The 22,757-nt window shown below is 29.9% G+C and overlaps 1 protein-coding gene across 2 annotated transcripts; it reads left to right on the top strand.

Moving 5' to 3' along the window:
- Positions 1–18,684: 18,684 nt before the first annotated feature.
- Positions 18,685–20,371, top strand: LOC100305696 (uncharacterized). Of its 2 annotated transcripts, none has more exons than NM_001248502.1 (4): positions 18,685–18,787; positions 19,258–19,359; positions 19,710–19,880; positions 20,150–20,360. In NM_001248502.1, the coding sequence occupies exons 1-4, from the start codon at positions 18,710–18,712 to the stop codon at positions 20,243–20,245; spliced, it is 447 nt and encodes a 148-aa protein (NP_001235431.1). In that variant the 5' UTR covers positions 18,685–18,709; the 3' UTR covers positions 20,246–20,360. The 2 variants fall into 2 exon arrangements, with proteins under 2 accessions (NP_001235431.1, XP_025982362.1); XM_026126577.2 differs by lacking the exon at positions 18,685–18,787 and adding an exon at positions 18,810–19,020 and having other exon boundaries at positions 20,150–20,371.
- The last annotated feature ends 2,386 nt before the right edge of the window (positions 20,372–22,757 follow it).

The raw sequence follows: 22,757 nt of genomic DNA, 5'->3' as shown, positions 1-22,757 counted from the left end.
GGTATGAGACTGTACAGCTAAGGATAACTTAAAGGAATTAATTGGTACTACCTATACCAACAAAATGCATATACTTCTCTTTTCGATAGCCCATCACTTACGGATTTTACAGTCAAACATGTTTGACTTAGAGTAATTATGGGAAGGGCGACCTTCTAGTAAGTTTTTTGGAAAGCGGGTGAGTAATGATAAAACATACTGAAAAGTCTTGTGTTGAGTTGTAGGGTTAGTCATTGATCCTGAAAGCAGACATAAGTGATTTTTGATGTCTCAGAAAGGGCTATCTACGAAGGGTTATGATCAACAAGGATGTTGAGTGAAGTGTCACCGATGAAGTGTCGTAGAGTGAGAGTCGACGATAAATAAAAAATCATGGATATTACAAATGGTATCAGAACAAACCTTTTCTCAGTACGGTGGTGCGGTACAAAGACAAATCAGGCGGAAGCTGGTGGATATGTAACATCTTGATCGAATCATACTGGAATGATATTGATCTAGAGACTATACAAGTGTGAGACTACGCAGCTGAGGATGACTTAAAAGAATTAGTTGATACTACTTATACCAATAAGATCAATCTACTTTTTGGTAATCCATTATTTAAGAACTTCATAATTAAATGTGTTTGACTTAGAGTAGTTATGAGATAGATGACCTTCTAAAAATATTACATTGTTTATTTAAAAAGATTATATCAAAAGATTAAGTCAGTATTAAAAGAACATATTATAATATATAAAGATAGATTTTAGATGATTAATTAATTTTAAAATATAATGATTTTAGACATGTAGAGAAATATCTTTAATATTAAAATAATTTTGAAACACATGATACTTCCTCTGTCTCATTATAATTATTGTGCTAAGTGAAAAAAATTATCTCAAAATGATTGTCATCATAATTTTTTTAATGTAATATTAATTAATTTTTTTCATTTATATGTCTTATAATATTAATAAAGAGCAACAATATATATAAATGAATTAAAAATGATATAAATTTAATTTTGTAAAATTATTATTCTTTTTTATGTATTTATTGATTTTTTTTTTAATTTATGTAAAATAATTTAGGATAACAATCATAATGAGATGGTGAGTAATGCTTAATGACACAAATTCTATTAATTTCCTCAGGTGAATTAAATGTTGGTGAATGGCTGATAATGGTACCATAAGTTTCCATCTAAAAACTCGACCTAACTTGCACGCTAGGTTTGTGAGTGCTGAGTAGCTTGACCATGAGTCTCTTTTTTGTCATTGGCCATGAATATGACTGTGAAATGTTATTGCCGTCTTCCCTTAAAATTCCACAGGATGTGACATATACACGAGGATCTTCAATTAGCGTAGGGCGGCTATTTTAAAAAAAATAAATTAGTAGCATCTTTCACTCACCACCACCAAATTAATTTATTTTTATACCATGGTTTGCTGAATGCATGTTACACACAATCAATAATATGCAGAAAGGTAACTACTGCAGTTTTCTTTTCCCCCACCTGTTAAAACAAATACTAGGCTTTTATTGTACGAGACGAGAAGCAATATTGTCTATACAGCCTTAAATGCTTTAATTAGACGCCGAAAAATAAACATTTCTCTTAGCAGCTAACATCAATTTATTTAATATGATAAGACACTAAGATGGAATAGTATTAGTTACATATTATATATAGAGAGAGATATAGATAGATAAAAGATTCTTAATGCCAACATATCTATTTTTCACTTGGAATGCGTTAGTATTGTACACCATAATTTTTAGTCAAAAAAACCATTCTAACTCTTTTTTTAATTCCTTGATTTAAGGACATAATCTATACTAATAACATTGAAAATACTCTATTCTTGTGTCTTCCATTAGTTTTTAAACTTCCAATTCAGATATTCTCTTTTTAAACTTCCATTAGTTAGTTACTTATTTTTACTTATATTTTCTTTAACTTCTAAATCTTTTTTTCTTCTTTTATTTCATTTTTATTTGAGATATAGAGAGAGGCAGGAGTGTCTCCCTTCCCCTAATAATAATAGTTATTATTATTTTAGAAAGAAATAAAAAATTCATTTCTTTATCTTTCGGTTAGGCTTCATTTCTGTCTTGTCTCCCATTTTTCACCAATCACACCCAACAATTTTAGATTTTTTTTTTCTCAGGCATCCATCTTCTCACCTCCGACCGAAGCCTAAGTGGTCTGCCAAACGAAACAACATTAGCTTCAATGAGAACAAAAGTATTTAATTCTGATAAGAAAGTTATTATTAAATCTGAGAAAAAAATAGTGAGAGAGCATGCACGGGGTCTACACTGGCGTGTAGTACTGTTGCTGTTGATAGCAACCAATCATGGACACGCGAGCAGTGACTAAGAAGGGACGCAAGAAATTGAACCCGCGGTGCTGATGCTGTGATAACATCCAATCATGGTTGTTTAGTGCATGGGTTTGCCGATGTTGGGTTGATTGGTCGGTGGTGATTGCTTTTGGCTCAATTGTTTTGTGGGGATTTGCCTATGATCAGGCATTTGCCACCGCCACCACCACCAAGGTGATGGTGACGTGATGATGACGATGATTACAGTTGTCATGGTGATTATGATATGATCTTGACTTAATTAAATTAAATTTTTAATATATTTGATTTTTTATTTGGTAAATATTGTGAAAATTTTATGATTAGATGAAGTTTTAATTTAAATTTAAAATATTTTAATTTTGATGTTTCATTTTAATTTAACGATTGAGATTAATTATTCTCATTCTCACATAAGATAATTATTCTCATATGATATATGCTTTTTACATAAATTACATTATTAATGAGGTGGATTTTTTAATGGGTCAAGCCCATATAATAAAAAAAGGGACATTGAAATTCAAGAAGGGGATTGAGATTAATTGGTTCCTCCAAAATTGTTTTTGATCCCTTTCATCAATGCACAAATACTAAAATATCATTTGTCTCTTTTTCTCTAATATTGACACTCACTATTTCCCACTTACAATGTCACACTTGTGTGTTGCAATTTCTGTAATACAATAGAATCACAATTTTGTTGTGCTATAGAAATTACAACACAATGGAATTGTGATTCTATTCAATTGCAAATTATGCAATTAATACCTAAGTTATTTTTATTTATCAAATAATGAAAAAAATTTATAACAGAAATATGATTCAATTTATACTGTGCAACGAAATCATGTTTTCGTTATATATTCACTGTTAACCCTCACTTGCACTATGGAATCATGATTTCGTTGTGTATGTTTTTCATAAAATCAGCTACACAATAAAAATACAATTTCATTCCACTAATTCGGGGTGCAAAAAAAAAAAGTACAACTTAATCAAATTCCATTGTACAATCCCGATTGTTGCATAATATTTTTTGTACTCCATTAGTACCATGAATGTGTATTTCCATTGTGCATTGTGGGAAATGATGTTTTTAAAATTTTTGAAAGATAATAGGGGCCAATAGCAATCCCCATTCAACAACATCTTTAAGTCTTAATGGACCAAAACCATTCAATAAGTTCAGGGAGGAGATCATGAAGAACGAAAGTCTGGGTTTGACCAGGTAGATTTGCTTCAAGGACATTATATTGAGTAATTCTATTTATATCATTTTTTTTGCTCTTTTCACACCCTTCTACTTTTTTTTATATATGTAAAAAATAAACAAAAAACGTGTGAAAGAAAAAAAAAAACAAAAAGAGGTGAGAGTAAAATAATTTTAGAAACTAATTTCATTGTTGAATTCTTTGAAGCCTACCTAGCTCAAGATGTTTTTTTTTCTAATATATAAATCGCATGTATATTTTACTAAAAGTGATTTTACTCGAGCTAAATAAATAAGACTATTTTAAGCTATAAATTTATTCTTCTAAATATTTGATGTAATTACATTCTCAGACCACAAAGCGCTTGTAAAACGGCATTGTTAGGAGTTATAGAGGGAGAGGGAGAAAAGGTAGTTAATTGACATAAATTGTTTTTAATTTATATAAAGATTTAAAGGGATGAAAGATTTTTTTTTTATTTGCTGCATCAGGCACTTAATACATATGTCCTCCTGTGTTTTGTTTAAAAAATTGTTTCACCAAGATAAGAAATTGATTTTTATATGAAATATTTAAACTACTATTCATTTTTTTTAAAGAAATATCAAATTAATGTCCGTAAAAATTATTTTAAATGCTATAGAAAATAATTAAACTCTATACATAGTAGTGTTTAATTTCAGTAGTTCCAATATTCCATTACTGCTTAGTTTGCTCTTATATCTATTTTATAACTAATAATTAAAAAAAAAGTTGATTACATAAGCTCAATTTCGATTGATATAAAAAGGGACTCACAAGAATTGGCCACCATATACAAGAAAAGTTATATTAATGATGAAACAGTATAAACAAAAAATATATTACCAATAATTCTTTCCAAAAAAGAGAAAATATATATTACCAATTAATATTATAAAACTTATATAGTTTTGTAACTTTATTCGCAAAGCTAATTCCTTTCAATGCTGGTTACTGAATCAAGATCAGAAAAACACAGAAATATATGAATCTGAGTGCACAGAATTGATCAGATGCTAAGCAATGCCCGTGACAAGTGCTACAGCAGCTAATTGAAACCCTCTTGCATGCATCGTTATAAGGTACCGTGTTTATATATTTAGAGAAATAAAATTATATGGGTGTAATTTTAATAATTATTATATTATTTTTATAAATTAATATAAAATGTGATTTTTATTGATTAAATTATATTGATATATTATTAAGATAATTTTTGTTAAAATTAAACAATTAAAAATAATTAAATCATCGATATTATAATATATTTTAAAATATTTGTATTACATTAATTTTAATTTATATGAATGAGATAATAAATTATTTTAAATTAATATAAAATTTTACAATATATAATTTATAAGAAAAAAAATTTCAATCTAACGATAAATTTTAAAAAATATTATTTAATTAAAAATTATAAAATTATATAATAATTATTAAAATTATAATTATATAATTTAATCTCTCCTCATGTGTATATATATATATATAATATAAGAAGGTGTTTATCCATGGCATTATATTCGGCATATATTTTTTTTTTTATGAATGTAGAAGTGATCGAATATATAAGAGACTGTTAATAACATATAAAAATAAACGATCTTGCTTTCAATAATACTCGCTTGCTAGCTATAAAACAAAGAATTAATATTTGAATTGCATGCGCATGAAACTTGAAATTCGAATTTCGAAGAAAGAGCTATGGAATATATTGTTCACGGGCCATGATCAAACAAACATGCAAGAGTATCTGATTTGTGTAATCAGCGTATGGTGAGTCCAGGTGTATTGTTCACAAAACAGTGAATGGACTAATAATTAATTAATTAAAAACCGACAAAGCTTAATTTGCTCACTTCACAGTTTCAGCAACTTAAAATTAAAAACTTACATAAAAAGCATAGAGATTAATTTTCTAGATGTGACTATCAAAAAATAAATAAATTGCTAACTGTTTGTAACTTTGACAAGTTTTCTGAATCGTATATTAAACCCTATTCCTATATATTAAATTTTATCACCTTTAATAATTTACTTTCTTTCTTAATAAATCACGTTTGTTTTTTAGGTATTTCACTCAGTTCATTTTTCATCACCTTTAATAATTTACTTTCTTTCTTAATAAATCAATTGATTCCTGCAATTATATCCATATATACTTCATAGTAAAAATCTTTGAATCGTTTTCCTAACTTCCATGCATATCCACTCATCATTCCCTTCTATCTAGATAGATTAAGCAAGCTTAGATAGATGAAGTAAGTTAGCAAGCATTATTTCTTTCCCCTACACAAATAAAGGCCAACACCATACCCATGTCCACCACCACACACCAAGATTCTATTCCAATCGCCCAATAATTACTTCCTAGCTAATTCTCTATAAAAATCCAATAAACACTTGAAAAAGCATAATTCAAAGAAATCCCCTCAATCCAAGAGTCGTGCCAAAACAAAAATCTGCTCACTTGATCTTACTCTTTTAGAAATGACACTTAAAAACCACATATTATAAGACACACAAGGCATTCCCTCAATTAGGTAAATATCTCTCGACCTAAACAAAACATCCTTTACATCCTTTCTAGTTGAACCATCTCGAGAGCAGTCTTGTAAAATTGATGACCGCCATATTTGATTAAAATTAAACAACTTGGACCAAATGTCTTTTGGATCACTTAGGAAACTCCATCTTCACTTAGTCAACAAAATAATAATATTGAACATACAATTCTATTTTTTCTAATCCCCGATCCCCCTTTTTCCAATGGCTTCCACACTTTATCCCGCTTCACTCAATAAATTTTGTTCCTATCTTCCACACTCAACCATGAAAATTCCACTGAATAGAAATCAAGATACAAACCACTTTCTTAGACATTTTAATAAAGAAAATGTAGTAGTAAACTAGACAGCACAGGTGAGGCATGTTTTCATATCTTCACCTTAGCCATCGCCTATAAGCGTCTACCTTTTTCAGAGACAAGACCTTACTTCACTTAGTTAATTTGTCTTCAAGTAAACAAAACAAATAGGGGCATGCTTACCCTTTTAGTGGATTAAAATATGATACATATTAAATTAAATAAAGTAGATTCACTCTTAAACAAGACTCTCACGTATACACAGTAGCTAGCCTTATATTAATCCTTGAACATCAGTCCAAAATTGACTTGACAAATCATATAAAGAGTTCGAAATCTTTATGACCATTTAAAGTTGCATGTTTTCGAGATCTTTATGACCATTTAAAGTTGCATGTTTTGTCGAGAAGGAAACTAACATCAGGATATTTACAAAGTCTCTCACGTTGTATTAATGACCACTTTTTTGTCAAATATCGACTCTTCAAACATTCTGGTTCTGTACAAGAGTTGAGACTTGGGATCATTTTTCCTTGTCTTTACAAAGACATTATTCTCAATCTGAGGTAAAGAGATTTCATTTTGAACTTCGGTGTAGTTTTTCTTTCCTCCATAAATATGGCTATAATTTTATCACACCCAATGTATTTCTTTTCTTAGCTAGTCTCGCATCTTTTCATACCCCTTTTGCTCTATTAATAAATTTTTGGTTTATAAAAAAAATGAAATCTCCCAAAACTAGGGTCTTTTGATGCTTGACACCATATGTTTATCATGACAACATGTGACAAAAAGTAACTGACAAAACTCACCAATTAGTTCCAATTAATATTTCTAGTATATATCTTTAATTAGTTGCATCCCAAAGACTATGAAGATGATTCAACTTGCACCAAATAGAGAGCCCCTTTAGTATTGATCCTTCAATAACTTGCATCAATATTCCAACCACTTTCATAGCGTGAATAACGATATGAGGTATAAGAAATGGCCCTAGTCCTATACCTTAATTAACACAGAAGCCAGTGTCAACCTAAATTAGTATATTGGTTACACTTTCTTGTAAGTTAATTATGCTAAGTACTGTGGCCAGTGGGACTTATTTCATTCGGCTATACATGTGTACCACTAGCTATTGACAAATTTTGCCTACTATTGTCTATTGCAACAAGTAAAATCCAATTATTGTGTGAGCCACGTGAACCAACAGCAATAATGCATGACAAATATATATGACAATAATTATTGTTCTATTGTTTTCATTTTCTTTTTGTAACTAGCAATTCCAGGAATCCATTACTTTTTTTTTTCTTTTGTCATCATTGGTAAGCTTTTTCGGTTGCGGCCTTGATATGCAAGTGTACAGTTTCTTTTCCTTTTCCGTTTTGGCTTCTGAGCAGAAACATGAAATGGTAACCTCACATGCATGCTTCCATTACAGTTTTGATTTTGAGTTTTAATTTCAAAGTGCAGGTTGCGCCCAAAAAGGAAAACAAGAAACGAAATAAGAAGAACGAAGCTTTCCATGATTGGCCAAACTCATAAAAGAAAGATATACTATGTGTACGTAGAATTTTAAGGACATAAGATGAAGCTTTTGATCCTATGATAATAATGATATGATGCAGTGATACCGTGCCTATATATAGCGTTATATGTTTCCGTATATATATGTCAATTTGTTTGAAATCATGTTGCCTAAAATATAAAGAAAATAATACTTATACACTCCAATGTATACCTATAATTTGAAAGATAGAAAGGAAAAAAAAAAAGCAAAATTTTTTAGATAAAGCAAAAGCATGTTAGAAGGTAGAGTATAAACGCTTTTTCATTTATAGAAAAAGAAAGCATGCAAGTAAAATGCATATTAAGCTTTTTCATGAACTAAAATCAACTTAAGCGAAAAAAAAAAAAAAAAAACTTAAACACCTTAGATCTTGGGAGAAGTTAAAAGAAAATGATTTCTATAAAAAATTCAATACATAAGTTTTTACTTAAGAAGTTATTTAAGATATATAATTATATATTTTGAATATATTCAAACTCAAAATTATTAATAAAGTTAAAATAACCTTATACCAATTAATTCATACGTTTGATTTGTATAATTTAAACTTACAGAATAGAAATTACATTATGATAAAAGAAAAGCATTAGAAATAGTTATATTATATCAACTTACTAATATGCCGAGATGCATGCTTTTTGCAGATGACATAGTCCTCCTTGGAGAGTCGAGGGAGGAGTTGAATGAGAGGTTGGAAACTTGGAGACGAGCTCTAGAAACACATGGCTTTCGCCTAAGCAGAAGCAAATCGGAGTATATGGAATGTAAGTTCAACAAAAGAAGGAGGGTATCTAACTCAGAGGTGAAAATAGGAGATCATATTATCCCTCAAGTCACACGGTTTAAATATCTTGGGTCTGTAATACAGGATGATGGAGAAATTGAAGGGGATGTGAATCATCGCATTCAAGCAGGATGGATGAAATGGAGAAAAGCATCGGGGGTGTTATGTGATGCAAAGGTACCGATCAAGCTAAAGGGAAAGTTTTATCGGACTGCGGTAAGACCGACGATTTTGTACGGAACAGAATGTTGGGCGATCAAGAGCCAACATGAGAATAAAGTAGGTGTAGCGGAGATGAGGATGTTGCGGTGGATGTGTGGTAAGACTCGACAGGATAAAATTAGAAACGGAGCTATTAGAGAGAGGGTTGGAGTAGCGCCTATTATAGAGAAGATGGTGGAAAATAGACTTAGGTGGTTTGGGCATGTAGAGAGAAGACCGGTAGACTCTGTAGTGAGGAGAGTAGACCAGATGGAGGAAAGGCAAACAATTCAAGGCAGAGGAAGACCCAAAAAGACTATAAGAGAGGTTATCAAGAAGGATCTCGAACTTAATGATTTGGATAGAAGTATGGTACTTGATAGAACATTATGGCGGAAGTTGATCCATGTAGCCGACCCCACCTAGTGGGATAAGACGTTGTTGTTGTTGTTGTATGTATATTTTATTTAATGAGATTTTATTTAAAATATTCTTCATTTAATAAGATCAAAGATTATTTTTTATGTTTGATAGTATTAAGTTTCAATGAATAATAGTTTAGAATAAATATTTACTTTTTAATTGAAAATAACATTTTTTTAAATAATATGAAATATTTTTTTTTCTTATAATTCACACGAAGTAATATATATAATTTTCTCATATAGTATTTGGCATGCTGTGAAAACAATGCAATTACTGAAAACATATATATGCAACAAATGTGAAAAATTTATAATCATTATTCCCATGTTACATGCCTACAATTTGAGTCACAGACTTGCTGGAGCCAGAAAAGGTAAAGGACAACATATGACAGGAAACACAAGTTTTAAAAAATGATCCACAATTATAATTTGAGACGATATCAAGATTTTTTATATGCAACCATATGTAACATCATCATAATTAAAATCATATTAGTTACATTATATTTATTCTTAATTTACTGCGATATCAATTAACATCACAAAATTACAATGTGATTGGACCTATATTTAAAACCTCGAAGCAGTAAAGTGGGGAACGTATAATATGGCTGTTTGGTCACGATAATTAACAGAAGGGATTCGTGTGAATTGATGCAGTGATGGTTCTTATTGTTAGTTGTACATTTTTTTCTTTTTTCGTGTGAAAGGTAATTGCTTATTATAGTTATTCTAGCTGAATGCAGACATATCGGGAGACAAACCCCAAGGTAATTTGACGCACGAACCACCAATCTCATCATTCCAATAAACAATAATTCTCCTAAAGTTGATATTATTGGGAATGTCCGTGGTACATTCTGTCATTCTCTGAAATAAAGTTGGTGGTGGCGTTGTTTTGTTTAACTGATTCATTCTGCCAGCGTATGAAATTAAGTAAAATTCCCTGGGGTTCAGAGAGAAGAGATTAAAAGAAAGGAAGGGTTGTTGTTGTTTTTTAATTTTTTATTTCACATCCAATTAATCTCTCACTTACTTGTTCGATCCATTTTAGAGTAAAATGATAATTCAGTAGTTATTTCATGTCTAAGGTGGAGATTAAAATCTTGGTTAATGAATTTAATTGTCGAATCAGTTCGGTCAACAATTTGTTTGTTAGAAATAATTGCTTTAGTTTCATGTAATTCACACCAGAAATAAAAATAAATACGAAAAATGTGTGATAATTAATTAAGATCATTTTATAAACTTACAATCCCTTGCTTACTAAAAATAAGTGAGTTGAAAAGAGAAAAATAAAAACTCCAAATTTACATAAAAGATAATAGTGAGACATAGAAAAATGAAGTAAAAAAAATAAAATAAAGAGGACTCCGGACAGAGAATGTTATATATCTTCGATGTATAATATGATTGAAGTTAAACTTAAATCTTTTAAATAGAAATTTAAATTTGAGTATTATGAATAAAAAAAATTAGACTTTTCAGTAAGGATTAGTTTTCAGTACATATATTTGATAAAGTTATTTTTCAATTGAAAGCAAAAGAATTGTACTACAGGGCAACAACATTGTTTTCTTCTGTTCCTACAGTTTCTAAATAAAAGGATAGCTCTTATTCTGGATCGCTTAATTAGTAAAAATTAAATCAACCAACTTTGATTAATTTAGATCCTAAGTTGAACCTTTATATATGCATGCGGTATAGAAAATATAACTGTTACAATGCTGACACAACAAACTAAATTAAAACACATTTATCTAATTGGTATAACTTAATTGATAACACTTGCTGAGTTTGTAGGAAAAAAATATGTATTCAATTTTCATTGGATATATTCTTGAAAAGAGATAAAAAAATCTTAAGTGTAATTAAGTTTGAACCAAGTGATTATGACTGTTGTTAATAATATAATAAAAAAAAGTTCTGTTAGGATCTCTTTATAATTATAAGTTTATAACATATTTGAGATAATGTTTACAAGTGTGACAACCATACATCTTCTTCATGCATGCTACGAGCCAAATGGCCAACAACTTTTCAAGTACAATAATGTAGGATCATAAGACCTCAGGTCACCAGACTCAATCATATCCGTGGTAGCTAACCCTTAGAAGTATATATTCCAATTCTGTGGAGCATATTTGGTCCTAATATTCGCTTTGGTTGGATCTGATTGAGTGGATCATGTTCATGCTATATTAATCCTATAAGCTTCAATTCTGTAATAGTAGCAGCTAGCACACCACCATGGAAATTAATATTCTTGCGTGATATGGTACTACTTCACGTAAAAATTCACCGAAACTTAGGATATGTTTGGCTTTTCTTACAAAAAATATGTTTGAAAGTAAAATAAATTTGGGGTTGGTCATGTTTGGATACTTCTCAAAAATATATTTGAGAGTAAATTTTGCTTGAAAATTCAATTTCAAAAGAAACAAGATTAATTAGAATGTTTTTGTAAACTCAATTTATAAACTTAAATTTAACCTAAACTTTAATTCAAACATACACACAGAAGACTCAAGTTTTGCTGCCGTTGCCTCCCCAATCTGCTACGAACAAAGAATCATAGTCTGCTTTGTTCATTTGCACATGAATTGTTTGCTATAAAACCCAAATGTTCATTATAGTCCTTTGGTACGAGCTATCTGTGATTCTCTCCTAGGTAAACTTGATCGTGTCTATGATTTTATAATATTCTTTATAGACCTTTGGTAAGAGCTATCTGTGTTATAGCATTTGCAATGCTAATAAGATCCCTTCTATAACTCATGGTAAGAAGACTCTGGAGCTCTTTTCAAATCATTGCCAAATCAAACTCCAACATTCAGAACGTAAACAACCATTTGTTTTTTGGTCTAACCATACCTTGCCCCAAGGAGTAAACAAAAATCACAAGAACATCAAATTAAAATTGTTAGGAAAAATGTAATAATGGGTTCAGGTCCACAGAAGGATACAATAATTAAAAATAATCTTCTAATTTAGACAAGAGATTAAAAACTTCAAAGTTCATAAATATGCCGTCAGTGTCACTGTCATGGAAAGAAAACCAAATAATTCAATTTAAAACATGCATATTTAGCCAAATGTTCAATTGCAATATCAATTTGCAAGAAGAAAATTCAGTGTCGGTAAAAATGATTAAATCAAGCTGAAAAATTTTACACCGCCTATACACCAAATAACAACACCGCCTAAGAAAAAAAAATTGTCATAATCAGAGATCATATACATTTTTTTTGCTAAGCAGAGATCATATACATTGAGACATCAACTTTTATTTTTTTTAAAAAAGTCACGAATTAAATCTTAAAAAGATTGTTCTTTGTCGAAAGATGAAGCGAGCAGTTTTCTTTGTACCTGCCATTGTTGCAGAGCTCAAAGAGCTTCCTAGTGCTTGAGAATTGGTACGGGTGAGAAGATAGAATGTCCACTTTGAACTGCGAAGACACAAGTCAGTGGTAACTGGTTAGAAAATGTCACGTGAGGAGTGTAAGTTATTCAATGTAAGTCATTAATTTAATACAAAATAGAAGATTCAGATTGAGAATAAAATTACTCTTGAAGTGGATCATCTTTCATATATATATATATATAAAAGATTGGTAATGTACTCATATTTTTTTTTAATTGAGTATGTTAATATCCTACATCAAAATATATAAACAAAAAAAAACCAATTCTCATTTACTTTAAGGATATTAAACTAATTTATCACTTAATTCTTTAAAAGAAACTCATTTCTCTCTTCTCTGACGTATCCCTAAAACTCTTCACTATAAGATGAAACGATGGCATGCTTTCATGTCCACCGCTTCCGTCCTCATTCCGATCACATCTCCGGCCAAGTTCTTTGTCGTGACCGGGAATGAGTTTGCTAGACAATGATAACTATGCCATGCACATCATCAGCACATGTACTTATTAGACGTATATTGTTGCATTCCTTTTTTTTTTTTCCCAGTGAAACCACATCCTTAATGTCACTCCATGACTCCATCCTTCATTTGGGATTTCACATATTCATCATCAGAAGTATTGAATACTGTGAATTCTTAAAAAAATTACATTATCAAGCCTTGGTCTATGACGCCAAACAAGACTATGGCACCACAAAATAGCATGAACGACATCATTGTTGTATAATAATATTCAACATAAACCTTGAGAATTAAGAGTAGCGGTGGCCACGGGTGTTTCTATGAGGATTTGGGAAAGAATATAATATTTTTTTAGATTAATTATCAGTTAATTAATCTGAAATTTGAAATTAATGTGGTGTGAAACCAGATAGGAGAGAGAAATTATTAAAAGAAGAGAGAGGAGAGAGAAATGAGTTTCTTTTTTATTTTCTTTTAAAGAACTAAATGTTAAATTACTTAAAAAATAAAGATTGTTAGTAAGTTATATTTTGGTGTGTACATTAGTAAATTTTACATATAATAATATAAGATCAGACTGAAAACAAAATTACAAAATTAGGTATCTTGTTATAATAATTTCAAAGATATATACAAATTTAAAATATTGAGTGATTTATTTAAACTTAAAAAAATTAAAATTCTTTTAAGAAATAAGTAGGATTTACTTCTTTAAAAAATACTTATTTAAATAAAAATAATTTTAATAAAGATTCCAGAAAAATGAAAAAAATACTAATTTTATTAAAAGTTACTTATTTTAAAAAATAAATTTAAACAAATTCAACCGATATGTATAAGAATACGCTGATAACATTATTCTATCATGACCTTTCAATTTCAGAGTTAGGGACAGGATTTCACATTCACGTGCTGCAAGTTTCGAAGCATCCAAAGCTACACGATCTTGTTCCTTACAAATATAAGTTTGATCCGATTAAAAGGCGTTTAAAATTTTTAAACATGTTGTTTTGAAATTAATTGTGATATTATTATCAGTATCATTATTAAATGGGATACTTTTATTGTTATAAAATTAATTTGTGTTACCTCAGCATGCATTATGATATTATTTAGCTTTTTTTTTTTTTGCTGAATTTGATTTAGCTATAATCTTTTATCTATAAAATGGGAGGAGAGAATACTCTGAGAATAAAAACAATAGCTGTATCTGCGAAACGATATTATTTTAGCAGCTCGTACATTATGTGTCTTTACTCTTAGAAACATAAATTGTCGCAACATAAAAAATGTTGCAAAAATTATCATTACATGTTTAAATAACACATGGAAAGATGGAGACGTCAGAAAGAGAGAGATGAATCCATTTCCTCAATTTTAGTCCAAAGGTAACGTGGAAAGCTCTTAGTTACCAAAGATAGAGCTGTCCATTGCATGGCACAAAAGCGATGTTTTCTTAAGATTTAATGATAGCAACTGATCGACGTTGTTTTACATCAAGCTAAGGGTGTAATAAGTTAAGCGAATCTCTCTCAATCCATCATATTGATTTCATTTCACTCGATCTTAAAGTTAAAAATCAGTTTAATTTGATTTTTATTAAGAATGTCACATCTGATACATCAAAATCAGGCAAGCATATAATGAAATAGTACCATTCATTATTTGGAAGGAAAAGGAGTATTTTCTTTTGTAGAAGTTGATAATAAAAAATAAAAATCATGAAACCAAATAATCTATTATAGCTCCGTCTTTAATTAGTACTGCCTCAGTATATTGCTGGTGTTGAGACAGTGTGCTTTTCTTGTAATTTTGGGGGTATGGGGTTAGGCACATCTGGTGCTTCGTTTCACATAATTCTTGTGTTTTAATATAATCAGTTTGTTTTTCAAAAAATAATATTATAATAAAAAAGTTGTCTTTTAGAATAATCACACCATACCAAACGTTAATAAGTATATCGCATTGAGAGAGTTTAATTAATAATCAAAATTCTTAAAAAAAAGATAAACGGTCAGTGAATTTAAAATAGATTTCTTGTAAGAACACTTTTTTTTTTTTCTTGTTGAAGCTTGTACAAACTACTATTTAAGTGTGAATTAGGATTTACAAGAAATCATGGCATGGGATCCTCAATCTAGATAGAGCCTTCCCTTTTATATATACAAATTCATGAAGTTACATATGCCTTATCTGTTTAACTTATACTCATCACTTTATTAATTAATTCATTGAAAGTAAATGTAACTATATTTGTGTGATTATTTGCACGTGAAATTCAAACAACTACCTTTAATGATGTTTTCATCTTTCTGATAAATATCTTAATTTGTCTTATTTAATATGATCTCCAGAAGATCAAATCGTTTGAAAATATCTTACTAACACAGTCATCTCTATATTGACTATGGTAATCAGCTATCATTAGTTGTTGCGTTTATTATATCTATTGTTATTAATCAAGCCATTTCAGCAATTACCACAATCGTTTACGTCACTTTCATATCTTTTTATTTACGCCACGGTTTGTTTTCACAGTTTTTTTTTTTCTTTTTTCTTTGATAGCAAATAATGGAATATTGATTTCTAGTGCGCTAAGCAATGCCATATGTGTCGAATATTTTATATATTATTTGCGTCAGACGAAAAATATTTATGAATCTCTTTCTAAAAGTAGTGGTACTTAACACTATTTTTTATCCAAAAAAATGTAGCCATAAGTTGATATATTCCACAGTTAGAAATCTTCACTGCGTAATCAACCTTTGAAGAGACTAGTATTGAAAGATTTCCAAAATTATATATATATATATATATATATATATATATTATCAACTCAAGAACTAGTATCACGGTATTTCCTATCTTACTAGGTGAGATTAATCCTATTCAGATGCCTAATTATGAGATTTTAATTAGTCGATGAAATATATTTATTTTCAGAAATCACAAAATTAAACGCCATCCCAAAATCTTTATATATAATTATTACCTTTTATATCATTTTAAGAAGTGCTTGTTTAAGACAATTTGTGAAAAATAATCACCTATTTTTCAAAATTTTCCATAAACCCTAATAATATAATCGAACCATACGCATACACTCAATTTATTCACAACAGGTAAATAAAAACGACAGCAGAGAAGGACAAAGCGTTCTTGCTTTTTGTTTTTGTTGGAAGGTGGAGAATAATAATTTAACAAATTGCATGATTTAGTATCATTTTTTTTTCTTTTTTGCAGCACTTTATAATAAGACCAAAATTTCTTTTAACGTGTGTGGGTAGAGATAATGCATAGGGAAAGAAGAGAGAGAATCGACTTATTATCCCGTGAGAAAAGCTTGGAGTCATCCAAAGAAGACACCTAAAGCTATAACATGTTTTTGACACTTTTTGCTATGTAGCGCTAAGCTAGTTATCCTCAGCCATTAAGATTCCTTCCTCAACATAGCCCTACCCCACTATGCTGCAAATGCCACCACCACCACCTCTTTTATTTCATCAGTTTTACACGTTCCCATGCAGAAGAATGTTTCATTTCACTGTTTTCTCCCCTTGCCCTATGGCCCCACACGCTTCTTCTTTCGTGAATATGTATAATGAATAGGTGGCTTATTTTACACAGGACAAACCTACGTACACACCAGCTTGCACATGTTGTCCCCTTTCTCTGTTATCCACTTTGACTGCCTCTAGAATGTGGCAACTCAAACCCCATTACTCCTAAATGATTAACTTCCTGCTCTCACATACTAGTTCCTTTCCTTTTACTCATATCGATTTTCAAGAAGTAACTGGTAACTGTAGATAACTATAGGAGTAAATTTAATTTTCATATGCTCTATATGGTTTAAGAAATTGTTGTCGCCTGAATCAATAACTAGCCGAATGTAATTTGACTAACTTTGCTCCAACACGATTTCAAAATTTGTGTCAAGTGATTTGAATGTCAAAAGGATAAATCTATCTATCAACAGTTTTTGTGTTCTCAAGCTATTATAGAAAACACTTATTCCGGCTAAGACAACCTGCAACCTCTTTTACCACGTTTCAAATTCAATTCCTATTTTTCAGGTGCGATCTGTTACTAGTGGAATTTTGCTAAATCTGCAATTCTAACCCCTCCTGTGGTGCTTCATTGTTTTCCGGATCCAGAGTAGAGACATGTTTTATTTGAATCCAATTGATTCCTGCCCGTCGAATCTTAACAACTTAGCTTAGATGAAAATTCAAATAAATCCAGAGAATCATCTTTCCGGCCTCATCTCCTTCTCAATTATATCGGCTACAATTTTGACTCTAAGCATCGACTAGCCAATTTCAACTAACATATTTTGAATGGTAACAGAAATTGACCAACTAGGACCTAATACAATGGCTAGAAAGCTGATTCCTTAGGTTTACTAATCTTTAATTTCAGACTGTATATTATAAGTTGTATTGAAAGAGGCTTTGCCTATCTACTTTATTTTGGATAGATAATTAACTCGAGTTAATTTGTGTAAAAAAAAACAAAAGTTTTGTCTCAAGTACAGGCTATATTATAATAGTGATCTCCTTTTTCTATCTTACCTATATAGTGTGACAAACTAGATTTAGAATATAGTCAATGTTAATAAAACTACATAAGTGTGTACATGCAAGTCTTAAAAGAAAAACAAAATACAAACAAAATATAAGGTTGACTTAATAGTTGGAAAGTGGAATTTTAGGGTGAAATGAGAAGGAGAGGAGAGGAGGTTACAGGTTCAAAAGGGAAAATGGATTGGATGGTTAAATGAAAAGGAAAGATGAGAAATATCACAAATTCAATCTCCTTATATACTAATAAAATTAAAATTTATTGATAAAAAAAATCATATTTATTAAGTTACCCGCTTGTAAAGTTAACATTCAATAGTTAATGAATTAATGTAATAGTTTGGGCCATTCTAAATCAAGGCACGGTAAAAGGTAGGTGGACTAATAAACAAATATCTTTGAGATTTTCCTACTGGTAATTTTGTCAAGTTATTTAAATCTTGGTTAATTAACTTTCCATTTTCAAATTAAAAAATCCCAATACTTTATTATCTGTACTGTCCCCGTAAAACATACGGTGTCAAACTAGGTCTTAATAATTAGCTCTAGAGGAGAACAAAATTGGTTGAGTGACAATGAATATCTCACGAGGAAAAAAACAAGACCCTTGATCGAAGTTAAAACAATATTTCATGCATTTTGTAATTCCAAAACTGCATCACATGTGATCCACAAGATTCTGCGTTCTCACCCTCTCTTTATATACCATCAAATAATGTTTACATTTCTTTGCACATAGTTCTTGTGAGAGAGAGAGTACTAGTGTGATAAATCAAGAGAGAGAGAGAGAATATGGTTTCCAGGGTTCACAAGAGAACAGCCATGTACAGGAACCTACACCTGCTTCGTTCAATCAGATACTCACACTCGGTGATTACTCTGAAACATCTCTTTCTTCCCTGTTTGCATGCCATTTTCTACTCATCCAGTTTCTGGACAAACTTTATTACATGAAGAATCCACTTCATAAAGGGGGAACAGCCCATTTGATTTCTTCACAGTTATCACTTTCATTTTCTTCTCTTTATCCAATTCACATATTTCATCTCATTCATCAAAATCTTCTTCGGAGAATTCTCCACTCAATATTAATTAACATTCATGTACTCACTTTGATAATTTCTTTTCTACTTGTGTGTATGTGTATATTCAATAACAGTTGGATATATATAAACTCTCATATCTTGCTTATATTTTTGCCTCTAAATGCATATTTTGTTCAACAATTGAAGATCACTTTGATATATATATATATATATATATATATATATATATATATAGATATGGAACGTATTCCGTGTTTCATTATGCAGCGCCCTAAAGCCTCAGTGTTATTCCAGGTGTCAGATTACATACAAGGTTTAAAGCAAAAACTGGAAGAATTGAACCAGTTAACAGTGGCAACGGCACGAAAAATCGTTGACTATGATCCAATGCCTAAGGTATGAGAACTTCATCATATTTAATATATAGTTTTCTGTTCTTAAAACATGTCATGACTTGAATTTGAGATTAATGTTTAATGAAGCTGGAATAATCCTGTGATAATCGATCTATGTTGTAGAAAATATTTATTATATTGAAATTATTGATATAATTTTTTTTCTTTTTAAACAATTAAAAACATTTATTTAAAAGGGGTATATATAGATGTCCAGTTAGGATATTTACTGTATAGGATAGAAAAATCCGTTAGTTGATTCATACTAGGAAGAATACTACCGCAATTTAATTTCCCTATCAGCAGAAGTTGGCAATAATTAATTTGTGGTTGCTGTTAATGATTTCGTAGCTTGAAGTTGAAACACAAGAAGAGGGTTTTGTGATCAAGGTGCTGAGTGAAAGCAGTTGCCAGGGGTTGCTGGTGTTTATATTGGAAGCCTTTGAAGAGCTGGGGCTTGATGTGCTCCAAGCTAGGGTTTCTTGTGCGCACAGCTTCAGTTTAGAAGCTCTCGGAAACAAAGTAATGATGTGACACACATACATAATTATCTAAATCATAAGAGCAATATTTTGTACTGTTAGTGCAATTTGTGTAGGCACAATCAATAAAAAAAATTAATTAATCACAAAAGAAACAATTTTTTTAGATAAAAATAAAATATTATTAGTACCAATTTTGCTTTAAACTTTAAACCTTTTTTTTAAATATCTTTTTGAGTTTTTGAGTAGTTGTATTTCCTAGCATTGTGATCCACGGATAGTATTGATTATTTGTTATGGGTGTTGCAGGAGAACAATGAAGATACTCGCCCATTGGATGCACAACTAGTTGAGCAAGTAGTGTCTCAAGCTATTCAAAACTGGAGGGAAGTTTCACAGATATAATGATTCATGCCCCAGCACCTATTGTCATAATTAGAAATTAATATTATGCTTGCTTGATCAGTTTCCTGCTTCTTGTAACAATGTTTACTCCTTTAAATAGAACGAGAAGTTGGCCTTTCTGATGAATATATTGAATATTAATTATAAGATAATGCTCAAACTTTCTCCACATAAACACCCCAAATGTAGAAACTTCTCTTCTCTACTTAATTTTTTAGTGACTGAATAGAAGATTAATTTCAGAACACTTATTATTTTCCATATGTACCACTAGGTATATGGTGATTAATTAATAAGTGAATAATGTTCTAGTGTACTAGATGAAAGAACTAAAACGAATTAATTTTAAATATTATTGGGGAACATCTTATATGGGGGAGTTTAACTCCGGAAGGCAACGGGGATCGAACATGAGGGTGCAAAAAGTCTTACAAGATTTTTAATATTTATTTCTCGGCTCGAAATAAAAGTTAGGGACCGAGGAATTTTTTTTTGACAAAATATTGTATTATATATATATATATATATATATATATATTTATAGTTGACATATTTTATAAATTAAATTAAAATTTTACACGACTCTTTTAGTAGATAGTCCTTTCCCTTATATATGTATGGCTGAATCCTATTCGTGTTGTAACAAGAGCTTAAAAGAAATTTAATTAATTAGAAAGGAAGAAGCTTACTGTTTATAAGAAGTTTTCAAAGACAACTTGGTTATTTCAACAAGACTATCATCCAGAAGTAATTATATTTATTTGTATGATATAATTACCATCCTAACCAGTGTGAAAAGAGAATAAGGATTAATAAAAAATGCCACCGCCGTTATTAAAGGCCTAATTATCACACGTAGATATATTGTTTCTGCTTATCAGGTGGGTTCCATAAAATATACATCCAAATTCGCGGATGAGTGTAAAAGAGTTTTACTTTTAACTTGAAGCACGAGATATGAAGTAGGAGTGTTTGCAAGTTGGAATATTGTATATTAGTTTTGCACAATCAAACTATTTTTTAATTAATTTATTGATAATACCATTTAATTATTGCCCAAAATAAATTAATCTGTGTTGAATTTTTTATTTCATTAGAATTTTCAATATGTATATTAAAATGTAATAAATAAATGTTTAAATAAAGTTCTACTACTATTTTTTAAAAGGAAAATGAATTATATTATAAAGAATATATACAATGAACACTCACCCCCATTAATTTACATTAAAAAAAGAAGACAATATAAATAACATTAAATACTCCTAGTAAAACATTCTCAAGGACCAACACCAATCTAACAATAAGCAATAACCACCCCTTTAGAAAATAGCAAGAGAAATCCCAAAACGCTAGCTAAAAAAACAGTGGGAAAATATTTTAACTAAAATAATGGAGAATTACATCTCTTATTTTTCTATTACATATTGCTTTATTTCCTTTTAATAAAGATAACATTTTTTAAAACATACATTTATATAAATGAAGTAGACATATAATATGTGTGAATATTGAATTATTTGAATATATATTAATATTCATAACTATATATATATATATATATATATATATATATATATATATTAAAATATTTATATATACTTATCTACTAACATATGTTTCTATAAAATTTATAAAAAAAATGAAGCATATATTAAAAATTATCATAACAAAAAATATATATTGTAAACATATAACATCAGTACAAAACACATATTACATTTACATGTGTGTGTGTGTATGCATGCATATAGATATATATGTTATTCAATGCCGAGTTAATCTAATTAATTATTTGAAATTTTGTTTCGGTCTTTTAATTTTACATGTATAGTGTTGGTTTTGAACATTCTTAATCCTTCTTTTTTGTTTTTTTTAAAGAAACATTTTTAATCTGACTCATCCAGTAAAAAATATTGGGATCACGTGTGTCACTGTTTTTTTTTACCAATTAACTTTTTTTTTTGTTTGCCCTTTTCATGCTTATGTTATGCCTTCCATTAGTTGGGCTTTTACATGTCCGATCCAAAATGGCTAAATCCAATAAGTGTCCTCTACACATTATATTCTATTAGCATTAGCAGGGAGAAAGAACACCTTATAATTAACATTTTGTGATCAGAACAATCATTGAACAAATACAGAAGAATCTGGCTGCTTCTTATAGTACTCGTCAACTTTATCTCCCAAGTGTTGAAAACGGACACATTAACGTACGTGATTCCCCATCTTGTTCCTTTCCCTTTGGCTAGAGAAATGTCGTTGAGTAGGAACAACCACTATTATCATGCTTCATGCATGCATATATACCAATAATAACTCACGCAATCCAACGTCTTTTTTACTCACATTCTCTCTTTACATCATTAACTACACTGTGTGTTTGTTCGACAAAGAGAATCATCCATCACCCACATTCAACCAAATTATAATTATGAACCTTCTACTTCCTCAAATTATTGCTCTTTTGTCTCCAAAGACAAACTTTACACCAAACTTGTTAATTCTTCCG

Source organism: Glycine max, chromosome 18 (genome assembly GCF_000004515.6).
Source record: "Glycine max cultivar Williams 82 chromosome 18, Glycine_max_v4.0, whole genome shotgun sequence".
Taxonomy (NCBI): Eukaryota; Viridiplantae; Streptophyta; class Magnoliopsida; order Fabales; family Fabaceae; genus Glycine; species Glycine max.
Note: the sequence above shows the minus strand (reverse complement) of the source record. Positions and strands in the feature narration are given on the sequence as shown.